Here is a 25,179-nt window from a genome sequence, read left to right as displayed (position 1 = left end):
ATATATCTACAACTCGTCTAAACATCAACCCAACAATGTAAGATCTGTTAATTTGCTTTAGCAAATTTTTGGTTCTTCCCTCGCCTGGATTCGAACCCATGCTACTGTGATATCGTGACACCAAATCGCCTGCACTGCAGCTGTCCCGCTAGACCACACGACCACCTGGGCTCTACAAATAATAGAGCTTTCGCTGGCGGTGTGTTACCTTTCTTCGTCAGTTTTAATCTAGTGGCCTACTACAGTACATGATATATAAGGCATGGAGATGTTATTGTTACAAATCAGCTAAATTATCTATAGTAAAGGATTATACAAATTAATGTAAGATACAGTATATATCTATACTATTAAACGAGAAGACCTCATTTTGGGTGTCTCTGTGTCCTATTGGTACAGTACATAATCGCATTTGTCATCTATTCATATGATTATTCAGATTGAGTTATTTTGGGTGAAAAACGAGAAAAAAGATATACGGATATGTTTCCGTCATTGGGCAAAATTTTAAGTCAGATTAGACTTCCGGTTTGCGTTTTTCTGTATACTTTGAACATACATTAACACTACGAATACAGTGTCTTATATCCGTCATTGGACGTTTTTCTGTATACTTTGAACATGCATTAATACTACGAATACAGTGTATTTTCTGTCTCATATCTGTGGTTGGACGAAATTTAAGTCAGATTAGACCTCCGGTTTGCGTTTTTCTTTTTGAAACAATCTATACTATTAAACGAGAAGACCTCATTTTGGGTGTCGCTTCTCTTTCTTTCCACAATAAATTAATCATCATGCTTCTGTGTCCTATTGGTACAGTACATAATCGCATTTGTCATCCATTCATATGATTATTCAGATTGAGTTATTTTGGGTGAAAAACGAGAGAAAAAGACGTCCGGATATGTTTCCGTCATTGGGCGAAATTTTAAGTCAGATTAGACTTTCGGTTTGCGTTTTTCTGTATACTTTGAACATACATTAATACTACGAATACAGTGTATTTCCGCTTATATCCGTCATTGGACGTTTTTCTGTATACTTTGAACATACATTAATACTCTGAATACAGTGTATTTTCTGTCTTATATCCGTCATGTGACGAAATTTAAGTCAGATTAGACCTCCGGTTTGCGTTTTTCTTTTTACTTTGAAACAAATACATATACTACGAATAAAGTGTATTTTCTGTCTGATATCATTTTGAAGTTTACTATCCCCGGCAGTCACAGGGTTTATTTAATAGAGAGTATATATCAATGACCGCTGTGGATCAATTATTAAACTGAGAATTGACTGTAAAAAGAAAATACTCTTTTGGGACGTCTGGAACGGGTGTTTTTTAAGATCGAAATTTCAGGATTGACCATTTCGGGATCCGGGATTTCTTTTTTCGAATTTCGGGATGTCGAGATTTCAATAAATTCAGAACCTCGGGAATTTATGTTCTTAAGCCCGGGATTTTGGGATCAGGGCCCCTCCGCAGCGGCGGATCCAGAAATTTTCAAACGCAGGGGCCCGTTGACTGCATAAGAGGGGCCCGTTCCGGTCATGCTTCAGTGATTCCCTATATAAGCAACAAATTATTTTCCCGAAAGGGGGGCCTAAATCCGCCTCTGCCCCGACCCCCCTTTAATGAATGTTCATAATATACAGATAAGCGCTAAAATTATTCATGTGTCATTAAAATTAATAGAGAACAAACAAACAAAAAGAAGGATTTTCTTGTGGAAAAAGGAGGAGCCGGGCTAGAAAAACAATTATCCTGTCCCAAATTACCTATGACTTTGATACCTTTTCTGAAATTCTCAAGTCACTTAATGTTTTACAAAAAAAAAGAAGATGTGGTATAAATGCCAATGAGACAGCTCTCCACAAGAGACCAAAATGACACCGAAATTAACATTTAAAGGTCACCTTACGGTCTTCAACAATAATCAAAAGCCGATACTGATATAAAAGGCCACGAAATGACAATGTAAAACATTTCAAATGAGGAAACTAACAGCCTTATTTATGTACAAAAAATTAACGAAAACCAAATATCACTGAACCACTGAATTACAGGCTCCTGACTGGAATGTTCATAATACATGTACACTAAATGTATCTTCATAATGAAATTGATAGAAAACAAGAAATGGGAATTTTGGAAATAAAGGAGGAGGGTTAAAAAAACATTTTCCTGTCCCCAAGTACCTATGACTTTTGATACTTTTCCTGAAATTCTCAAGGCATTAAATCTTTTACAAAATTCTTCCTACAATACTTTACATCCTTTCAAATACGCTCTGAATGCCCGCGATTTCGCGGGTGTGTTCTAGTATATATATATATATATAAAACATCTGAATAATAGTCAAAAGATTTTCCCCACAAGGGCGCTGGATTGTTACGAGTAATAGTTTAATCTAAGAAGACTAAAAGGTGATTAATTTAACATCAGAATCTTACTAAGGAAGGATACCTATTATCCGAAATATTCATAAATAAATTACCTCCCTTACACTGCTTGAAAATTATGTATTAAGAAATGATGATTGTCTTGAGATGATTAGCAGTAATTTTTTTAGAAGTTACTATTAATTAATATTAATATTAATTTTAACCATGAGGCATGACTGTATAACATTTTATATTTTAATATTTTATGATGTATTAAAAAAATAGTTATTGTTATTAATTATCTCCATTTGAAATTTGAATTGAGATTATATTTGAAATACCGGAAAGGAGTAGGTGAAAAAAAATTGGTGTGGGGGGAGGTCAGGGGAATAAGAATGTGTGGGGAGGGGTACAATTTTTCTCATTTCAGATTTCAGAAATTAAAAAGAAAATTTCTTCAAATATTTGTTTTAGCTCACCTGGCCTAAAAGGCCAAGTGAACTTTTCTCATCACTTGGCGTCCGTCGTCCATCGTCTGTCATCGTCCGTCGTCGTTAACTTTTACAAAAATCTTCTCCTCTATAACTACTGGGCCAAATTAAACCAAACTTGGCCACAATCATCATTGATGTATCTAGTTTAAAATTTGTGTTTTTTGACCCGGCCAACAAACCAAGATGGCCGCCATGGCTTAAAATAGAACATAGGGGTAAAATGCAGTTTTTGGCTTATAACTCAAAAACCAAAGCATTTAGAGCAAATCTGATATGGGGTAAAATTGTTTATCAGGTCAAGATCTGTCTGTCCTGAAATTTTCAGATTTATGCTGCCCCTAAATTGGTAATTTTAAGGAAATTTTACTGTTTTTGGTTATTATCTTGAATATTATTATAGATGGAGATAAACTGTAAACAGCAATAATGTTCAGCAAAGTAAGATTTACAACTAAGTCAACATGACCAAAATGGTCAGTTGACCCCTTTAGGAGTAATTGCCCTTTATAGTCAATTTTTAACCATTTTTCGTAAATCTCCATGATCTTTTACAAAAATCTTCTCCTCTGAAACAACCAGGCCAAATTAAACCAAACTTGGCCACAATCATCATTGACGTATCTAGTTTAAAATTTGTGTTTTTTTACCCGGCCAACCAACCAAGATGGCCGCCATGGCTAAAAATAGAACATAGGGGTAAAATGCAGTTTTTGGCTTATAACTCAAAAAACCAAAGCATTTAGAGCAAATCTGACAAGGGGTAAATTTGTTTATCTGGTTTAGATCTATTTGCCCCGAAATTTTAAGATGAATTGGACAACCCGTTGTTGGGTTGCTACCCCTGAATTGGTAATTTTAAGGAAATTTTGCTGTTTTTGGATATTATCTTGAATATTATTATGGATAGAGATAAACTGTAAACAGCAAAAATGTTCAGCAATCGAAGATTTACAAATAAGCCAACAGGACCAAAATGGTCAGTTGACCCCTTTAGGAGTTATTGCCCTTGATAGTAAATTTTTAACCATTTTTCGTAAATCTTAGTTAACTTTCACAAAAATCTTCTCCTCTGAAACTACTGGGCCAAATTTTACCAAACATAGCCAGAATCATAAGGCTATCTAGTTTAAAAATTGTGTTTTGTGACCGGTCTAACCAACGAAGATGACCTCTTCAAAAAAAATAGAACATAGGGGTAAAATGCAGGTTTTGGCTTATAAATAAAAAACCAAAAGCATTTAGAGCAAATCAAACAAGGGGTTAAATTGTTTATCTGGTCAAGATCTATCTGCCCTGAAAGTTTTAGATGAATCGGACAACTTGTTGTTAGGTTGCTGCCCCTAAATTGGTAATTTTAAGGAAATTTTGCTGTTTTGGGTTATTATCTTGAATATTATTATAGATAGAGATAAACTGTAAACAGCAATAATGTACAGCAATTTAAGACTCAAAAATAAGTCAAAATGACCAAAATGGTCAATTGAACCCCTAAGAAGTTATTGTCCTTTTTATTCAATTTTTAACAATTTTCATAAAATTTGTAAATTTTTACTAACATTTTCCACTGAAACTACACGGACAAGTTCATTATAGATAGAGATAATTGTAAGCAGCAAGAATGTTCAGTAAAGTAAGATGTACAAACTTTACATTACAATCACCTAAACACAATTTTGTCATGAACTGTCTGCTTCCTTTGTTTAATTCACATATACCAAGGTGAGCGACACAGGCTTTTTAGAGCCTCTAGTTTTTCAGGGGATTAATATTCAACAATATAGTGAATTGCTAAAAAGCAAAAAAAAATTTCATTAGACACTTTTATTCTGTGTTAGAAACCTATGCTGTGTCAACTATTTACACAATCCAAATTCCAAGCTTTTATGCTGCTTGAATGTTGTGTCCATACTTGCCCTAACTGTTCAGGGTTTGACCTCTGTAGTCATATAAAGCAGCACCCTGCGGAGCATCTGATTAGATAAGAAGGACATACTATGTAGATGTGCATATCAACATGAAATTTTGTTCAATTGTTATTCCACTGCAAAAATGAAAAAATATTTGGTCGTATATTGGTATCACGTCGTCGTGGTCGTCAGCTTTGTCCAAAGACTGATGGTTTCTGGATAACAACTTTAGTATAAGTGAATAGAAAATCAATAAAATTTTAACATCAGGTTTACAACCACTAAAGGAAGGTTGGGATTGATTTTGGAAGTTTTTGTCCTAACAGTTTAGGAACAAGGGGCCCAAAAGGGGTCAAAATAAGTATTTTTCTTGTACGGAGACAATAACTTTAGTGTCAGTGTATGGATCTTTCTGAAATTGTACCTCAAGGTTCCATTTCAAAAAAGGAAGGTTGGGATTGATTTTAGAGGTGATGGCCCAAACTATTTAGGAATAAGGGGCCTAAAACAATACTTGTCTAATACTTTGTATAAATTGCTTATTTCTTGACCAATTTCAATGGGGTTTTATTCTTGAATTATTGGGGTTCTTAATTGAATATGCTGAATCTAACTGTATTAAGTTGTTGGAATTTGGTCCCCGTTTTTGAATTGGTCCACATGAGGTCCAAGGGGTCCATAATTAAACTTTGTTTGATTTCATAAAAAATTGAATAATTGAGGTTCTTTTATATGCTGAATCTAACTGTGTATTTAGATCTTTAATTTTGGGTCCCGTTTAAAATTGGTCTACATTATGGTCTAAAGGGTCCAAAATAAAACTTAGTTTGATTTTAACGAAAAACGATTTCTTGGGGTTCATTGATACGCTGAATCTAAACATGTATTTAGATTTTTGATTATGGGCCCAATTTTTAAGTTGGTCCAAATTGGGGTCCAAAATTTATTTACATTTTGGATATTGGACCATAATAGGTAAATTAGATATTTTTAAGTTCTAATATTAGACCACATTCATTCTGTGTCAGAAAACTATGCTGTGTCAACTATTTAATCACAATCCAAATTCAGAGTTGTATCAAGCTTGAATGTTGTGTCCATACTTGCCCCAACTGTTCAGGGTTCGACCTCTGCGGTCGTATAAAGCTGCGCCCTGCTGAGCATCGAGTAACACCCCTTTGAACTTATTTGCCTCAATATACTACTGCAACAGTTTGTCATCTCAACTCCTCTGATTACAAACAACAGAGTTTTATGAAACTTTGTAGATAATAATAACATACTATGTTGATGTGCATATTGACAGGAAATTACGACTGTGACCTCATTTTTATCAACATCTAGAATATGTGATACTCATATTATTACAAATATTTAACATCAACCAGGTGAAACTTTTCAGTGTGTGTAATTAATAACTTTTACAGTGAATATAAACCTTAGATTTTTCATTTGACTGATGAGTTGACCCTATGTTGAGAGTTTATTGCCATTTAATAATATAAAAAAAAAAAGGTTCCAATAATGCTGTGTTAAACAGCAAGCAGCTAGTTTGACATTTTAGTGGAATGTTTCCTATTTATTTTGAAGAATAAATTCATTACAGATGCTGTATCTTTATTTTTCAGCCATTCGTAAAGAAGAAGTTATTGGTATTAGATCAAAGTTTCCAACTAAAGTTCCTGTAAGTTTTATTATTGAACATTGTAGTAAAGTAACTTGTCATACAAGTGAGAGGTTTAGCTACATTATGTAGCTATAGAACCAGGTTTAAGCCATCAATTTCTACATCAGAAAATGCCTGTACCAAGTCAAGAATATGACAGTTGTAACTTGTATCCATTTGTTTGATGTGTCTGAACTTTTGATTTTGCCATTTGATTAGGGAATAACTTTCCTTTTGTATTTTCCTCAGAGTTCAGTATTTTTGTGATTTTACTTTTTTGTATATTGCACATACAACACCTTTTAATTTCATTTCCAGTTGTATATGATATATATAAACGAGTGAATGCATGTGGTATGAGTGACAACTTACCACCATAGAAAAAAGTAAGAGAATGTAAAACAACTTAGGCAGTGGCAGATTAAGGGGAGGGGTTACAGGATGATAACACTCCTTAGCTCTCTGGCTCAAAGGGTGCTTTTCTCATCACTTGGCGTCCATTATTGTTTGTCGTTGTCTGTTGTGTTCCTTGTCATCAACTTTTTATACGACCTCAAAATTTGAAAAAAATTTCGTCGTATGTTGCCATCACGTTGGCGTCCTCGTCGTCGTCCGAATACTTTTAGTTTTCGCACTCTAACTTTAGTAAAAGTGAATAGAAATCTAAATAAGCATTATTCTTGGTTTTTGCACAATAACTTTAAGTAAATAGAAATCAATGAAATTTAAACACAATGTTTATGACCACAAAAGGAAGGTTGGTATTGATTTTGGGAGTTTAGGTCCTAACAGTTTAGGAATTAGGGGCCAAAAAGTTGAACACAATTTTTTTCTTTCCATTTTAGCATTACAAATAGAATTAGGTAGATATCAGGGTATTCCCCGAATTAACAGAATATGTAATAAATGTTCTTCCAATACTGTCGAAGATGAGGCTCATTTTCTATTTGATTGTAACAAATTTGAGGATGATAGAAATTGTATGTTAGCTAGTATTGCACAATATAATTCTTATTTTAATCATATGAACAGTCAAAGCAAAATTGTCTGGTTATTTAGTGTAGAAAATGTTGAGTTACTTAAAATAATATGTAATTTTATATACAAACATCTTCCTTAGTGAAGATTAGTTGAAGGAAATCTATGTGTGTATATACATTTGATTGGACATAGAAAATTATATTCATCTGAATATCACAAACATACTAGCCGATTAAAAAAATAAATAATTGTTAAGATATATTATTTATTCAAATGTTCTCTTATATCCTTGAGGCATCGTCCCCTGGTATCAACTGCATTCAAGTTACCTATGATGCTTCCTTGTTTGCTTTTGATACAGGTAGGAAAGAGACATTTACACACATTTTACATGCCTATGGCCCATAAGGTATCGCCCCCTGGTGTCAGCTGCCTTTAGGAAACCATAATGCTTTCCTATTTGCTGCTGACACAGGATGAGTCATGGACATGTTTAATTTCTACTTTCTTCTTGGCTAATTATTATATATTTAATTGATCCAACTTTTTGTGTACTATACATATGTGGATATCTATTTTTCTTTTTTTCTTTTTGGGCTACTTGTTTGTTATCTATATCAACCACACTTGCAATAAAATGCATTAGTATTAAAAAAAAAAACATACTATAGATTCTTTATCTACGTATTCTTTAAGAACTTAAATAGTTCTCGTTTAACTTTTCTTTTTTTTTTTATCTCATTGTTTGTATTGTATTATGAAAAAAATATTGATGTTGTAATGTTTATGCCCATAATTGGAAAATAAAATATCTTATCTATCATATAGTGGCAGCTGAGGGTGAAACAAATTATTTTTTTCTCCACAAACTGGAAACAAACTTTTTTTCCATACCCCTCCTAGAAAATCAAATGGTTGCTGCCTTACAATCTTTCCATGAGTGATTTTAGATAAATGTGTTTAATGCAAAGACCCTAGCTATAAGTCAATCAATATTAAAGCCAAAATATGCAATTTTTAATGACCTTACAACAGTATCGTACTTTAAAAGACTGTTATAAATCAATATAAAATAAATAAAGGAACTAAAAGAGCAAAAAAAAACCAAATTTCAGGGGTTCAAATTAACATTTGGTATTGGAAGGTACTGTGACCTGTGACAGGCCAAACTGAAAGGTCCACAACTTAAATTCTTTTATTTCTTTTAATTGAAATATTTCATAACTCAGTAAGGCCACACCAATTTAATTTCTTGTACTACATACTTTTTTATGTTTGAAAATTGACTGTCTTTGAATTCAATGGAACCCCAAATGAAAAAAAAAATGATTTGGTTGAGTTTCTATTGTTAAGAATGCTTTCACGTCAAAAGTGATGTTTTAGTGTAGGCTTTTGAAAATATTACCCATAATGCATTAGATACTGAAACAACGTAGTGACAAATATTGTGTGTTGCTAAGATATTGATATATGACTATTTTTTCAGAAAGATGGCTGAAGATTTGTTTATACAACCAGATGTAAGTTGTTATTATTAGTATCAAGGTTTAAACAGCTTTGATATAAACAGTAGAATTAAGTTTTATATTAACTAAAGTGTTTGTCTTGTATCTTCATGACATTGCCAGATTTCCAAGTTTTTCTTGCTCATTATGACCATAGTAGAAAAATATATCTTTTTTTGACAAGTGGCTTTTAAGCTCACCTTTCCAAAGGCACTTGGCATCCTGCTGTTGTCCTCGTCAGTCTAGTGTAAACTATTTGAAATATTTTCCACTCTGAAACTACTGAACCAATTCCAACATAACTTCAGCTGAATGATCCTTAGGGTATCTAGAAAACACATGGCGGCAATGGCTAAAAAAGAATATAGAGGTAAAATGCAGGTTATGGCTTACATCTCAAAAATCAAAGCATTTAAAGCAAATGTGACATATGGGCTTAAAGTGTTCATTGGGTGAAGTTTTTTCATGCATGAAACTTTTAGTTGAATCTGATAACCTATTGTTGGATTGCTGACACTAAATTGGTAATTTTTAGGAAATTTTTCAGATTTTGGTTTCTTAAATATTATTAATGATAAATATAAATTGTAAACAGCAAAAATGTTCTACAAAGTGAGATCTACAAATAAGTTTATATGATCAAAATTGTCAATTGACCCTTCAAGGAATTTATTTTTAATTGGCCTTTAAAGATATTTTTCACAATTTGTTCATCCAGTTTGCTTATATTTTTTTTTACTTCGAAAAATGTTCTCCTTAAATGAATCTGCTGAATCAATTTCAGCGAAACTTAATTTAAATCTAAATTTTGTATTCTATTTCCTTGTACATTGTATGTCCGGAAAAAAATAGCCACTTTGGCTAAATAAAACTTAAGGGTAAAATGCATTTTTTTGCTTATGAAAAAAATATGACAAATATAAAGAGGATTGATCTGTAATTTTTACCTCAAAACCGATTATATACAAATTTGGGTAGTGTCACTTTAGCTGTTGTTAAGTTATGTTTCATAATAATCTTATATGCAGCATGAGGGGCATCATCTCATTTACTTTTTATGCCCCACCTACGATAGTAGATAGGCATTATGTTTTCTGGTCTGTGCGTCCCTTCGTCTGTCTGTTAGTTCGTCCGTCCGTCTGTCTGTCCCGCTTCAGGTTAAAGTTTTTGGTCAAGGTAGTTTTTGATGAAGTTGAAGCCCAATCAACTTGAAACTTAGTACACATGTTCCTTATGATATCTTTCTAATTTTAAAGCCAAATTAAACTTTTGAACCCAATTTCACGGTCCACTGAACATAGAAAATGAAAGTGCATGTTTCAGGTTTAAATTTTTGGTCAAGGTAGTTTTTGATGAAGTTGAACTCCAATCAACTTGAAACTAATAGAACACATGTTCCCTATGATATTATCTTTCTAATTTTAATGCCTAATTATATTTTTTATCCAATTTCATGGTCCGTTGAACATGGAAAATGATAGTGCCTGCCTAAGTGCCAGCGGGGCAACCGTGTACTTTGGACACATCCTTGTTTATATATATTATGTGAAACAATATTTTCTTTTTGATATAGGTAGAGAAGGAGGAAGATTTCAAAAGATTTTTGAACAGTATCGCTGATCTAGAAGAAGAGTAGGTTTATAAATAATGTTTTGTTTGATATTATTGTACAATATTGAAAAAATAGAAATAGAGGGAAACTAAAAGGTAAAAAAGCAAATTTAAAGGTGTAGGTTCATTAAGGCCCCTTTTTGTCGAGCCTTCGACTTTAGTCGAAAAAGCGAGACTAAGCGATCCTACATTCCGTCGTCGGCGTCGTCGTCGGCGGCGTCCACAAATATTCACTCTGTGGTTAAAGTTTTTGAAATTTTAATAACTTTCTTAAACTATACTGGATTTCTACCAAACTTGGACAGAAGCTTGTTTGTGATCATTAGATAGTATCCAGAAGTAAATTTTGTAAAAATAAAATTCCATTTTTTCTGTATTTTACTTATAAATGGACTTAGTTTTTTCTGCGGGGAAACATAACATTCACTCTGTGGTTAAAGTTTTTAGAATTTTAATAACTTTCTTAAACTATCCTGGGTCTGTACCAAACTTGGACAGAAGCTTGTTTATGATCATTAGATAGTATCCAAAAGTAAATTTTGTAAAATTGAAATTCCATTTTTTCCGTATTTTACTTTTAAATATGGACTTAGTTTTTTCTGCGGGGTAACATTACATTCACTCTGTGGTTAAAGTTTTTAGAATTTTAATGACTTTCTTAAACTATCCTGGGTTTGTACCAAACTTTGACAGAAGCTTATTTATGATCATAAGATAGTATCCAGAAGTAAATTTTGTAAAAAAATAAATCCATTTTTTCCGTATTTTACTTTTAAATGGACTTAGTTTTTCTGCAGGGAAACATTACACTCACTCTGTGGTTAAAGTTTTTAAAATTCTAACATCTTTCTTAAACTATCCTGGGTTTGTACCAAACTTGGACAGAAGCTTAGTTATGATCATAAAATAGTATCCAGAAGTAAATTTTTTCTGTATTTTACTTTTAAATGGACTTAGATTTTCTTCCAGTTAACATTACATACAGTCTGCAGTTAAAGTTTTCAAAACATTTATTAGATTCATTAACTATCCTAGATTTTTACCAAACTTGGACAGAAGCTTCTTTCAATCATAAGATAGTATCAAGAGGAATATTTTTATTGATTTTTTTCCTCACTTTTGTTGAGCCTGCGATTTACAGCAAAAGTAGGCGAGACACTGGGTTCCGCGGAACCCTTACAAATTTTTAGTCCCAAAATATAGTTTTAAAAAATTGTGAAAATGTTATCTTTTAGCTATTGACTGGAAAGTACAAAAACTAATTGAATCAATTGAAATAGACACTTAAGTGTTTAAAAAGTGTCCAATATCTTTCGTTAGATGAACCTCGGCCCTTACCAGACCTTCTACCTTACAGATTGCCTTTGTTTCACATAAACACACTGGAAAAGCTGTATTTCAAAACTAAATAATGATTTGGTTCCAGAAGAAAACAAAAGCACATTTATATATAAGACCATGCCAAATGAAAATCTTGTTTGGGATTCCCTGCTTGTTGAAAAAAGTAAAAAAAAAACAAACTTGCATCCAATGAGAGTCTAATGCATTCTGAACTTTTATTTTAATTTTTTTAAGTTAATTGTTTATTTACAGTAATATGAAAATGTATAGGATAGTCGTTATACATTAAGAGTTCTTTTTTACAGTAATATGTTTTATGGTCTGCTAAAATCAATGTAACAACTAACACATAATATTAACGATGCAGGCCACATATGTGACAGTTTATGTTTCAAAATCAATCTTATCAAAAGATACATGTATAAAATTTGCATACACTACAATTAAAGGTACCAATTATGAATTTAGATAATCATATACAGCAGTGTTCTCCCTAGAAATTTTGGATAGCATCACATTTTGTGTAAAAAAAAATAACGATTTCTTTTTAATGTCATTTGTCGCGTCGCGCTGATGCTCTATTTCCTTTATATGTTTTAGTTTATAATGTTCAATTCATAACTGAGAATACAATTAAACTATAACAACAAAAACAGTTGTTTCAGTTTATGTTTTATTTATTCCTTTATAGTTACAGAATTATTTTTTTCCTCTTGTGCCAAATAAAAATAAATATGTGCTTTCAGTTACCCAACAATAAGTTAAATGAATGAATGGTTCATTATAGTGCAACCTGTATATATATATATATAAAACTAAATATCTAATACACAAAATTAACTATTTTTTTTATATTACATTAAGTAAAGATAAAGTAGCAAAAGTAGCCAAAAAAATATCAATTTAAAAACTTTTTTTTATCATGTTTATGAAATTCATTGTTTCATGGTACTCAATGAATTAGTCCCTGTTGTTTCTTATCTTTACATCAAAATGAAATGTATTTTGTTATCTAAGTTATCTTACAAATAGTCTATTAATGTGTAGTTTTCTCTATTGGTATATTTTTAGCTCACTTGGCATAGCCATGTGAGCTTATGCCATCACTTGGCGTCCGTCGTCGTCTGTCGTCGTCGTCTGTCGTCGTCGTAAACTATTTCAAGAATCTTCTCCTCTGAAACTCTAACTGAATGTTCCTTAGGGTATCTAGTTTATAAATTGTATCCGAAGTTTTGATCTATCAACAAACATGGTCGCCATTGCTAAAAATAGAACATAGAGGTCAAATGCAGTTTTGGCTTATATCTCAAAAACGAAAGCATTTAGAGCAAATCTGGCATGGGGTAAAAATGTTCATTAGGTGAAGATCTATCAGCCCTGAATTTTCAGATGAATCAAACAACCCATTGATGGGTTGCTGCCACTTAATTGGTAATTTTAAGGAAATTATGCAGTTTTTGGTCATTATCTTGAATATTATGATAGATAAAGATAAACTGTAAACGGCAAAAATGATCAGCAAAGTAAGATCTACAAATAAGTTAATATGACCAAAATTGTCAATTGACCCCTTAAGGGGTTAATGTCCTTTAATGACAATTTTTCACAATTTGTTCATCCTATTTGCTAACTTTAAAAAATCTTCTCCTCTTAAACTACTCAACCAAATTCAACCAAACTTGAACTGAATGATCAGTAGGGTGTATAAAATAAAGTTTGTGTTTTATTTTCTATTTCGTCAAAAACATGACCGTCATGGCTAAAAATAGAACACAGGGTAAAATGCAGTTTTTGGCTTATATCTCAAAAACTCCAGCATTTAGAGCAAATAAGACAAGAAGTTAAAGTATTTATTAGGTCAAGGTCTACCTGTCCTGCAATTTTCAGCCGAATCTAGTAACTGGTTTTGCAGGTATAATGCCCCTGAATTGATGATTTTAAAGAAATTTTGCAGTTTTTGGTTATTATCTTGAATATTGTTATAGATACAGATAACTGTTAACAGCAAAAATGTTCAGCAAAGTAAGATCTACAAATAAGTCAATTTGACCAAATTTGTCAGTTGACCCCTTTGGGAGTTATTGGCCTTTATAGTAAATTTTTAACCATTTTTTGTAAATCTTTATCTTTAACAAAAATCTTCTCCTCTGAAACTACTGGGTCAAATTTTACCAAACATAGCCATAATCATTGTTAGGCTATCTAGTGTAAAAATTGTGTTTTGTGACCGGGCAAACCAACGAAGATGGCTGCTATGGCTAAAAATAGAACATAGGGGTAAAATGCAGTTTTTGGCTTATAACTCAAAAACCAAAGCATTTAGAGCAAATCTGACAAGGGGTAAATTTGTTTATCTGGTCAAGATCTATCGGCCCTGAAATTTTTAGATGAATCTGACAACTCTTTGCTAGGTTGCTGCCCCTAAATTGGTAATTTTAAGGAAATTTTGCTGTTATGGGTTATTATCTTGAATATTATTATAGATAGAGATAAACTGTAAACAGCAATAATGTACAGCAATTTAAGACTCAAAAATAAGTCAAAATGACCAAAATGGTCAATTTGTCACGGAATAGAAGTTCCTTCATAATGTAAGTTCCAAATGGAAAAAATATTTTGGAATATAACTTCCACAGGAATAAATATTACAGTAGATGTTCCTTAAGGAATAAATAGTATAGAATATTTATTCCATCAGGTACAGGTATTATGCCATTGTTTATAATAAAGTTTCCGCTGGAACTTCTGTTAGGTGGAACAAATATACGTTGACAAATTGACCCCCTAAGAAGTTATTGTCCTTTATGATCAATTTTTAACAATTTTCATGAAATTTGTAAATTTTTACTAACATTTTCCACTGAAACTACACGGACAAGTTCATTATAGATAGAGATAATTGTAAGCAGCAAGAATGTTCAGTAAAGTAAGATGTACAAACACATCACAATCACCTGAACACAATTTTGTCATGAACTGTCTGCTTCCTTTGTTTGATTCACATATACCAAGGTGAGCGACACAGGCTCTTTAGAGCCTCTAGTTTCATTTACATCTAATACATCTAAATCAACATTGTCTGTTGTGTAATCCCTTGTCAGTAAGTGCCGAAATTATTTTGGTGTCAACTTCCTTTTACCTCTTTAATGCGAACACCTGTAAAAACCAAACAAAACGCAAAGTCTTGTGGATGTTCAGTTTGGGCAGGTGTCACTGTATATATAAAAAAAAAAGAAGATGTAGTATGATTACCAATGAGACAACTCTCCACAAGAGACCAAAATGACACAAAGATTAACAATTATAGGTAACTGTACAGCCTTCAACAATGAGCAAAGCCCATACTGCATAATCAGCTATAAAAGGCCCCGAAATGAAAATTTGAAGCAATTCAAACCAGAAAACTAACGGCCTTATCTATATAAAAGAAATCAATGAAAAGCAAATAATTATGTAACACATAAACAAACGACAACCACCGAGTAAATGGCTCCTGACTTGGGACAAGCACATTCATACATAATGTGGCAGGGTTATAAACATGTAAGTGGGATCCCAACCTCCGTAATCTGAGACAGTGGTATAACAGTACAACATAAGAACGAACTATAAAAATCAGTTGAAAAAGGCTTTACTCATCAGATGGACAAAAATACAAGCAAGTTCTTTATTTCAGTAATATGTTTTAATGTCAATATGAATTACAATGTATGCTGATTTCATATTCAGAATAGAAGAAATAGATAATCAGGATGATTTGAAAAATAGATATAAACAAACTATAAAAGAATTAGAAGAAAAACTTAGGAAAGAACAGGTATACTTCTTATTCTATATCCTTACTAGTAAAAGATCATTGTATACTTATGTTGTATTAATAACCTTACTTTTAACTTGAAATTATAACATCCATAATATATCATTGTTTTGTGTTTTCCTGCACATGCTTGTTTTTAGCATTTAGAGTACATAGTTAGGCTATTGAGGATCAATACTTAGTCACATTCAAAAAGAAGACAATGAATAAAGTCAACAACTTTGTTATGAAAAAGTTTCTTTTTAGCTCACCTTGCCCTTTAAAGTGAGCTTTTCTCGTTTCTCAGCGTTCTTATCTTATACAAAAATCTTCTCTTAAACTATTATGGGCCAAATTTACCAAACTTTGTCACAATCATCATTGGGGTATATAGTTTAAATAAAATAGTTTTTGTCTGGTGACCTGGCAAACCAACCAAGATGGCCACCATGACTAAAAATAGAACACAAGGGTACAATGTATATTTTGGCTTGAATCTCTGAAACCAAAGCATTTAGAGCAATCTGACATGGAGTAAAGTTGTTTATCAAGTCAAGATCGATCTATACTGAAATTTTCAGAACAATCAGATACTTCAGGCATCCCATTTTGGGGTTGCTGCCCCTGAATTGGTAATTTTATGAAAATTTTGCAGCTTTTGGTTACTATCTTGAATATTATTATATGGCCGTCTTAGACGGGAGGTTACTTTTTATCATATTATGGTATTCCGTCTGTCTGTCCTTCTGTCATCCACAATTACAAAAAAAACGCTTTCAATAAATTTTATGAGACTTTGTTGAATTGTTTATAATCTATTGACATAAGCTCCCTTTCGATTTTTCATAAATATCAGATTTTTAGTTCCATGTTATGAAGTTTTATCCTTAAAAAAAGAGGATTTTTTCCCGTTTTTGGACAATAACTAAAAAATGCTTCCATCAATTTGAATGAAACTTTGGTGAATTTATGACTGCGTTGGATAAAAACCGCAATTTTTATACGTGTGCATGTCAAACAAATTTCGTTGTAGAAGGGTCTAAAAACAGCACAAACAACATTTTCCAAAAGACCAAAAGAGTGAAAAAGTATATTTAAACAAAACGCATTTGACTAACAGGTCGAACAACTGATGTTCTTTAACCCTGCTGACTGCCATTGGCGATTGCCAAATAAAATTGATCACAAGATGTAACAAAATGGATCTTAATATAGATTTAATACGTCACAGAAAAAAAAAAATATTTGTTAACTTGTGGACAGGATGTTGTGCCACAAACATTCGGTGTCAATATTTCTTTAGTACACCATATCCGGATTTAGACAATAAATGTCTCTTCAGTGATGTTAGGGATCGAAACGGTATTTGGAATGCCATAGAAAAAGTACCCTCATTTTTAGAGAAAGTACCCTCATTTTTAGATTAACTCTTGAATTTTAAGAGTCAATATATAGGATGAACGGATCATATAAACCGGAGGGAAAATATGATACATGCCCAAACAAAAAATATAAACGAGTCTAAATTGAATACTACGTTCAAACCTATGACTGCGTTGGATAAAAACCGCAATTTTTATACGTGTGCATGTCAAACAAATTTCGTTGTAGAAGGGTCTAAAAACAGCACAAACAACATTTTCCAAAAGACCAAAAGAGTGAAAAAGTATATTTAAACAAAACGCATTTGACTAACAGGTCGAACAACTGATGTTCTTTAACCCTGCTGACTGCCATTGGCGATTGCCAAATAAAATTGATCATAAGATGTAACAAAATGGATCTTAATATAAATTTAATACGTCACAGAAAAAAAAATATTTGTTAACTTGTGGACAGGATGTTGTGCCACAAACATTCGGTGTCAATATTTCTTTAGTACACCATATCCGGATTTAGACAATAAATGTCTCTTCAGTGATGTTAGGGATCGAAACGGTATTTGGAAGGCCATATAAAAAGTACCCTCCTATACTCTTAACTAATAATATAAAATGTATTTGTCTTATTTTATTTGTACCTGGATTTACTTGTCCTTTATTAGTACATTTGGTTTCCGATGCTGACTTCATATAAGTGATTCGGCCTTTTATATTCCATTTGATTTTATTCTGCAAGTTCTAACCCTGTTCTTGTTCTTGTTTAGGATTGCAAACAGTCGCCATTGAACGACCCCATGCTATCATCATAAATCCTCAGCTCTCAAAAAGAAGCTAAAACATGCTTCTTTTTGATAGTTTTACAAGAAATTTACTTTCTTTTAATTCATTGCTAAGTGTAAATAATGTTAAATCCCGAGTAGTACAAAAAGAATTATGACGACATGGCTAATGCAAATTTGATATAGACACATAAGATCAAAGTGTTTTCATCACCACATGAACCTTTAAGCAACGGAAAATTTCAACAGGGATCCTTTCAATGCTCTATTTTTAGAGCAAAATGGTGGGTTGAACCTGGTTTTGTGGCATGCCAAACCTCACACTTTTATGGCCATGTGAAATATAACATCAAAATGACAACACAACACCACAGGACTGCAATATAAATAAATTGGAGAACACAATTGACAAAGAATCACCCGAACAACAGCCAACAAAAGGCAACAAGTTCAAAATTTTAATACACCAGAAGTGCAAGAATGATTCTATTCATCAAACACGTACTAAGCTGTACACTGATATTTTTTTTCATAATTTTAAAACCGGATACTGAAGGAGATTTGAACCGTTTCGTAGTTGACATTAACAAAAATACGGTATCACTCTGGCCCATATGATGTGCTCTTTTTTTTCCATCATTTAAACTGCCGTTATAAAAGCATAAAATCTTTTGTAAGACCCTTATGTTTGTATCTCTTGCAAACATTGAGAATGAATGTTGAATAGGGTGTTTAGGGACATGCTATTTTTGGTTATTTTGAAATGGTGTTAAACAAAAACTAAACCAGAACATTTTACCAGGTTTTGGACGTTGACCTGTGTATGTAGATTCTTAATTTTTGGTCCCGTTTTCAAATTGGTTTTCATTGAGGTCCAAAGGGTCCAAAATTAAATTAAGTTTGATTTTAACCAAAATTGAATTCATGGGCTTCTTTGATATGCTGAATCTGAACATGTATTTATATTTTTAAATGGATTTTTGTGACAAAAATGTCGGTTATTGAATTGGGGATGTACGGCAGGCGGGCGGCAATCAAATGTTGTCTGTGCATTAACTCATGAACCGTTCAACCAAAGCTCTTCAAATTTTAAAATGTTGTTACTGACAACTAAATGAAGGTCAAGCACAATAATGGCGATTTTGATTTAACCGTTCAGGAGTTATGGTTCTTGAAAGATTGAAAAATGGAGTTTCCAGTCATGTCCCTGCATTTATGCATGAACTGTTCTACCAAAGCTTCCCAAATTTTAATATGTTGTTACTGATGACAAAATGGAGGTCAAGTTCAATAATGACAATTTGGACTTTTACTGTTCAGGAGTTATGGTTCTTGAAAGATTGAAAAATGGAGTTTCCAGTCTTGTCCGTGCATTTACACATGAACTGTTCTACCAAAGCTTTTAAAAATTTTAAATGTTGTTACTGATGACAAAAAAGAGGTCAAGTTCAATAATGACGATTTTGACCTTTACCGTTCAGGAGTTATGGTTCTTGAAAGATTGTAAAATGGCATTTCCATTCACGTTGTTGCATTTACTCATGAACCATTCAATCTAAGCTTTTCAAATTTTAATATGTTGATACTGATGACAAAATAGAGGTCAAATTTGATATTGACGATTTTCACTTTCACCATTCATCAGTAATGGTTCTTGTGATATTGCCAGGACACAAATAAATGTTAATAAATCCGGTTTGCTGTCGTTGTGACAGCCTCTTGTTGATTTTGGGCTCAGTTTTCAAGTTGGTCCAAATCAGGATCCAAAATTATAATATTAAGTATTGTGCAATAGCAAGAAATTTTCAATTGCACAGTATTCAGGTAGCAGGTACCAGTTTTGGTGTACCAGAACATGTGTCCCACGCAGAAATTTTGTTATAGTAAAGCATTGAGGTATATAATTGCATCATGTGGACTAAAAAAATAATTGAATGTAAATTCTAGGCTAGTATACTACACAAGTAAGTAGTTGCATACACAGGTTGGGGATTTCCTTCACACATGGGTCCAATCAGATGTCAAAATTGTGGTCTCCTCACTTGACGGCATCCAATCAAAGTAGTGAAAATATTCATTTTTTTGTAAACAAAAATATCTTGAGATTTTGATGGTAAGGATAGGTTCGGACAATGCTCTAATTCACTAAATATCCTTTATCTCTTGAATTTTGCCTAAAATTCTTGTCGGCTTTTAGCAGGATTCTGCAGGTGAGCAATAGATTGGTATCAGAGCATCACATTTTTTGCCTTATTTACAATGCATTTATAAATTTTTAAATCTCCATGCTGGACAGACACCCACATTTAAAGGTTTTCTATATATTTACATAAGCACGCACACATCTTGGTTCCTTGAAACCATACATTTTATTTGTATATAAGCTTGAATGAATTTTCAAGAAAATAAAATCATAAATCCATGAAATTCTAAAGATTTATTGTAAAATAACTGGTTTCTGCCACCTCAGCAATAGCAAGAAATCTTCGATTGCACAGTATTGTGCAAGAGCAAGTCTTTTCAATTGCACAGTATTGCGCAATAGCAAGAAATATATAATTGCACAATATTGTGAAATAGCAAAAGTTTTTTTAATTGGAGTTATCTTTCTTTGTCCAGAATAGTAGTTGAATCAACTTAAATCATTGTTTTATACAATATACTGTGGATTCACTTTTATTCGTGGTACACCAATTTTCGTGGGTTTCGTGGGTCACAGCAAACCACGAATTTAAGAATTCAACGAAGAATAATCCCGATAAATGTGTATGGAGTCTGCTGTTTATTTCAGGTTATGTTATGCAGTTCTAGTAAAGTGTTGACTGGCAATAAATATTGTAACATAAAACATGTGACTTTCTCTAAAACGAATCAAATTTGTTAAAATATACAAATCAATAATGTATTCCAATATTTGAGCAAAAATGTGAATAGTGGTACATTTCTATATTTGAGCAAAATGTGAATACTGTTACATTTCAATATTTGAGCAAAATTTGAATACTGTTACATTTCAATATTTGAGGAAAATGTGAATACTGTTGTGTCACAATATTTGAGCAAAATGTGAATCCTGATGGATTTCATATTTGAACAAAAATGTGAATTAATATTGTTTCATATGCAGGATGCCTTAGACAACCATGTCAGAGTTCTGAGGGAGAAAGACAGCATGATTAAAAGACTTCAAACTAGTTTGGCAGAGAAAGAGAGAAATCTTGAGGTAATTGTTTATATGCAATGCCATGAATAGTAAGAAAAAATGATTTGGCTAAAAACAAGTTCAAAATTGATTTAATATTCCCTGTAAGTTTTTTTGTTTCGTATAATCAAATTCACTCATTTAAGTTAACTATTAATTTTAATATTATGTTTACCAAGTATTTCATCATTTATAAACAATCATGTCTGTAATTTATTGTTATTCAATTTATTACAAATCTTGCAGACCATTGAATAAAATATTAACATACACAGTGTAACTTTTTTTTATCTAGACTTCACAGTGGAGTGGCAATTCCAGTAATGAAGAGTTAGATAGATTAAAGAAACAGTTGAAGGAGAAAGATGATTTATTGCAGGTACAGTAGTTATACTCAAATTATTGCCATTATGGTGTAAAGTTGTTAGATCAATCAGATTGGACTATATTTATTTTTTGCAAGAAATTATTTATTTCATTCTATTTCCTCCATTGTACTAGTTCTACTTGCTATTTATTTCATTCTTTTTCCTACAAGATCTACTCCCTGAGTCTTAATATTAAAGCTGACTATTTTGACTTCAAGTTGACTACAGTCTTTAATCTTCCTCATTAATTTTGCATTCTTAAAGGTAAATTATCTAATACCGAATAGATAAAGCTCTTCAATGATATTTGCCCAACAGCAGTCATGCTCTTGAGTGCATGTTACCTCAGGACTACCAAAAGCTTTATTTTTCAGTAGAAATTTAACCACACAATTCAACTGTCAAGATGGCCACAATAAAATTAATTTTTAACTAAAAAAATCTTAGGGTATGAGAACAAGCAGATAAAGTTTTCCAAAATTGTGTTATTAAATATATTTCTTCCTGGATAGAATATTGTGGTGAATGTTTTGTAAGTTAACTGAGGTGTTACCCAGAGAGTTAGTTAAAAGGGTCCTTATTTTCACCTACAGGATGTGATGTCTGAGCAGTCTAAGGCAACAGCAGCCAATGCAGAGGCTCTGAATAATCTACTGAAGAAACTGAAGTCTAAGGACGAGGACATACGAGAGTTGATGGAGAGATCTAATAAAGAAATGTCAGATCTCCATAACAAACTTCAACAATTACAAGCAGAACTTAATAGAAAACAACTAAGTTCAAAGGTAGGTCAAGTTTTCATGAATTATTAATAAGTTTTTTCAACTGTTTGTCAATATATAACAGTCCAAAGGCATTTCATAGTTTTGTTTAGGTCTGAGAATTTTCTTTTTTTCAAGAATTTAGTATCGGCAAATGGCAGAATTGTCAAAATCTTCTAAATTTATTCACATATTGTTGAGTCTGGTTGATTTTGAGCCAGGCATATGATATAGATACTTTTAAAGGATGACTGAATTATAAAAAAAAAGAAACTATTATAGCAACTCAGATTTATATCTAATGATTATATAGAAATATTAGCTAATAAGTCTTGTACTAATAAAATATCAAATTTATCGAAAACTTTAAACTGATTTTGTTTTATTTAGAGTTCAGAAGACCAACTTATTGATATTGAACAGGATCACAGACAGGGCATAGACAAACTTGCTGGAGCACTTAAGGATAAGGACAAAACTATTGAGGTAAGAGGGAGAATGTAACCAAGCTTTTTAAAATTGTTTGTGTGTGAAGTTCATAAGTCGTTTTCATTTCTGTTATTTGTTGATGCCCATAGTTGTCTCATTTTGATCTGAGTCACAAACAAGTTTTCTCAAACACTGATTTGAACTGAATTGGATTGATGATTAAAAGTTTCAAAATGCATCTATAGTGTACCATACCAGTTCATTTTTTTTGAAAATTGTTGAAAATATAGGGGTTGTGTATTTCAATGATGGCTTATATCAAATTTTCTTGAACATGTCCTGGATATATTAATATTTTAGTGTTGGCTTAAGAAAAAAAAATCTGTGTTACTATTAACATAGAGTGTATATGATTTTAATATGTGTTGCTTGTCAATTTATGCCAGAAAAGATCAGGAAAGATAATAGCAATTTCACAGGCAGTCGTATAAAATGACAACAAATAACTATAGATCTTATTATTTATGTAGACCTTGGTAGAAAGTGGACAGGAAAAAGACAAACTAATCCAAAGATTACAGCAGGTAAATGCAGCTTCACGTGGAACTATAATGGATAATAACAGGCTTAGAGATGAGGCTAATGAACTTAGGAATCAGTTAGCTAAGAAAAAAGGTATTCACAATATAGTTTTAGTCTTAGTGGGGTTTTTAAAAGAAAAACTAAATTAAAAATGTCCTATTATAGGACTTTCATAACTGCCTATAAGGTATGGGTTTTCCTCATTGTTGAAGGTTGAACAGGTTGAACTTATAATTTTTTTGATCTTCATCATTTTGATTGCTGTCTCATTGTTATATATATATAATCATATCACATTTTAAAGTTAGATTTATTTTATGGAGATCATTGATAATTTTTACCATAAAAATGAAATAGAATGTTTAACAGTTGAAAGACTTGCCATTAAATGTTATCATTGAAAGAAACTTAATCAAATACTATCATTTCACAGATGAAATTAGCGAATTAAAGCTTCAGTTAGACAGAGATGGATCAAGGAGTCCCAAAGCAGGATTTCATGTAGCCTTAGAGGAACTGAAACTTCAATTGGCAGTTAAAACAGAGGCTCTTAAAGCTGCTAAACAAACAGAAGAAGACTTCAGGGAACAAATTGTAAGTTGGAGTGAAAAACTTATGTGAAGCTTTAATTTTTGTCAGATGGGGCATTTAGTGTAACCATTGTCTGTTGTATGTATGTCAGGACGTCCCAAAATAAGTTTGTGTTCACTTACTTAATTTTGCCTTTACCAAATGTTATGAAATTATACACAATGTTAATTCCCATAAATTTTATAAAACACAGTTCAAATTTGGATGGAGTCACTTTTACAGTTCTCAAGTCACAAATGTATGTCTTTATAACAGTATCAGGATCACTTTTAATTTTATTAGCAAAAAGTATGTTATCTTTCATTTTGTTTCCAATTTTATAGAATTCTTTACGAAAGCAACTTGAATCGGCTCACCAGAGTATGAAAGAAGTACACACAACAGAAAAACAAGTGTACTACATGAGAGACAACTCTGATGGAAATGGACATCCTGACCAGGTTAGAATTATCTCCCTTGGAATATGTATTTATTTATTCACTGAATAGATCTTTATAATAAACATTTATGTATTAAGTTTAAATTTGGTAGAAGATTTTAAAGAAATTATCCAGGATGTCAAAATATTTAATGTGTTTTTTATATAAAAAAATAATGAAATTCTTGATCAACTTTCCTTGAAATATTAAGTATGGTTGAACTAAATCATAAAACAAAATTAGGTTGTTCAAGGATGATATGTGTTTTCTTTTCACAGAACCAGGACTTCATACAAAGAGAATTGAATGAGTTGCACAGGATTCAGGAAGCTGAGAAACAAATTCTGTTGGATCTAAAGGAAAAACCAATGTTGTGAGTACTTTATTATTTTTATTGCTTTCAGACCCCTCTATAATGTAATTGTTACATATAGAGCCCATGTAAGTCAAAACATATTCTTTTTGAAGGAGACAATTTTGAATTCCATATTCCCAAGACACACAACTGATAAAAAACTGATTTTATTCCTAAAAGTTTATTAACTTTCAAAATAGAATATAATATGTTTTTGACAATATTTAATATTATAATTCTTAATTCTCAATGTCAATAGAAAAGTAAAACAAGATTACTGTTTGTCTAAAGGAACAAATATTCCACACACAGTACATTTAAAGGGGATTAATTATGTTGATATTTAATGGAATATTTTCATTTAAATCATAATTTGAATTAGAATATAAAATATTTTGATTAAAAATGAATTCAGCTTTGTAGTAGTCAATTCACTAGTGTGAGAAATTAATTAACTGGTTTAATTAAATTTTACAATCAAAATAAAAACTGTATCACAATAATTTAACTGTTATAGAGGGGGTAGACCTGACAAACTTAAAGGGAAAGATAATTTGTCTATTTAGGAAAATAAATTATTATACTAAAATAGTTTTTAAATGCATCAATACAGGAAAATTAT

At 31.9% G+C, this 25,179-nt stretch overlaps 1 protein-coding gene across 1 annotated transcript; it reads left to right on the top strand.

Annotated features, from left to right (window-relative positions):
• The first annotated feature begins 8,926 nt into the window (after positions 1 to 8,926).
• Positions 8,927 to 24,579, top strand: LOC134727716 (myosin-11-like). Its single transcript, XM_063592100.1, has 11 exons — positions 8,927 to 8,956; positions 10,515 to 10,573; positions 15,623 to 15,710; positions 20,978 to 21,073; positions 21,348 to 21,431; positions 22,014 to 22,205; positions 22,572 to 22,667; positions 23,141 to 23,285; positions 23,626 to 23,786; positions 24,107 to 24,223; positions 24,481 to 24,579. The coding sequence occupies exons 1-11, from the start codon at positions 8,927 to 8,929 to the stop codon at positions 24,577 to 24,579; spliced, it is 1,167 nt and encodes a 388-aa protein (XP_063448170.1).
• The last annotated feature ends 600 nt before the right edge of the window (positions 24,580 to 25,179 follow it).

This window comes from Mytilus trossulus, chromosome 8 (assembly GCF_036588685.1).
Source record: "Mytilus trossulus isolate FHL-02 chromosome 8, PNRI_Mtr1.1.1.hap1, whole genome shotgun sequence".
In the NCBI taxonomy this organism is placed as follows: Eukaryota; Metazoa; Mollusca; class Bivalvia; order Mytilida; family Mytilidae; genus Mytilus; species Mytilus trossulus.
This window is presented reverse-complemented; position numbering and strand designations above follow the sequence as displayed.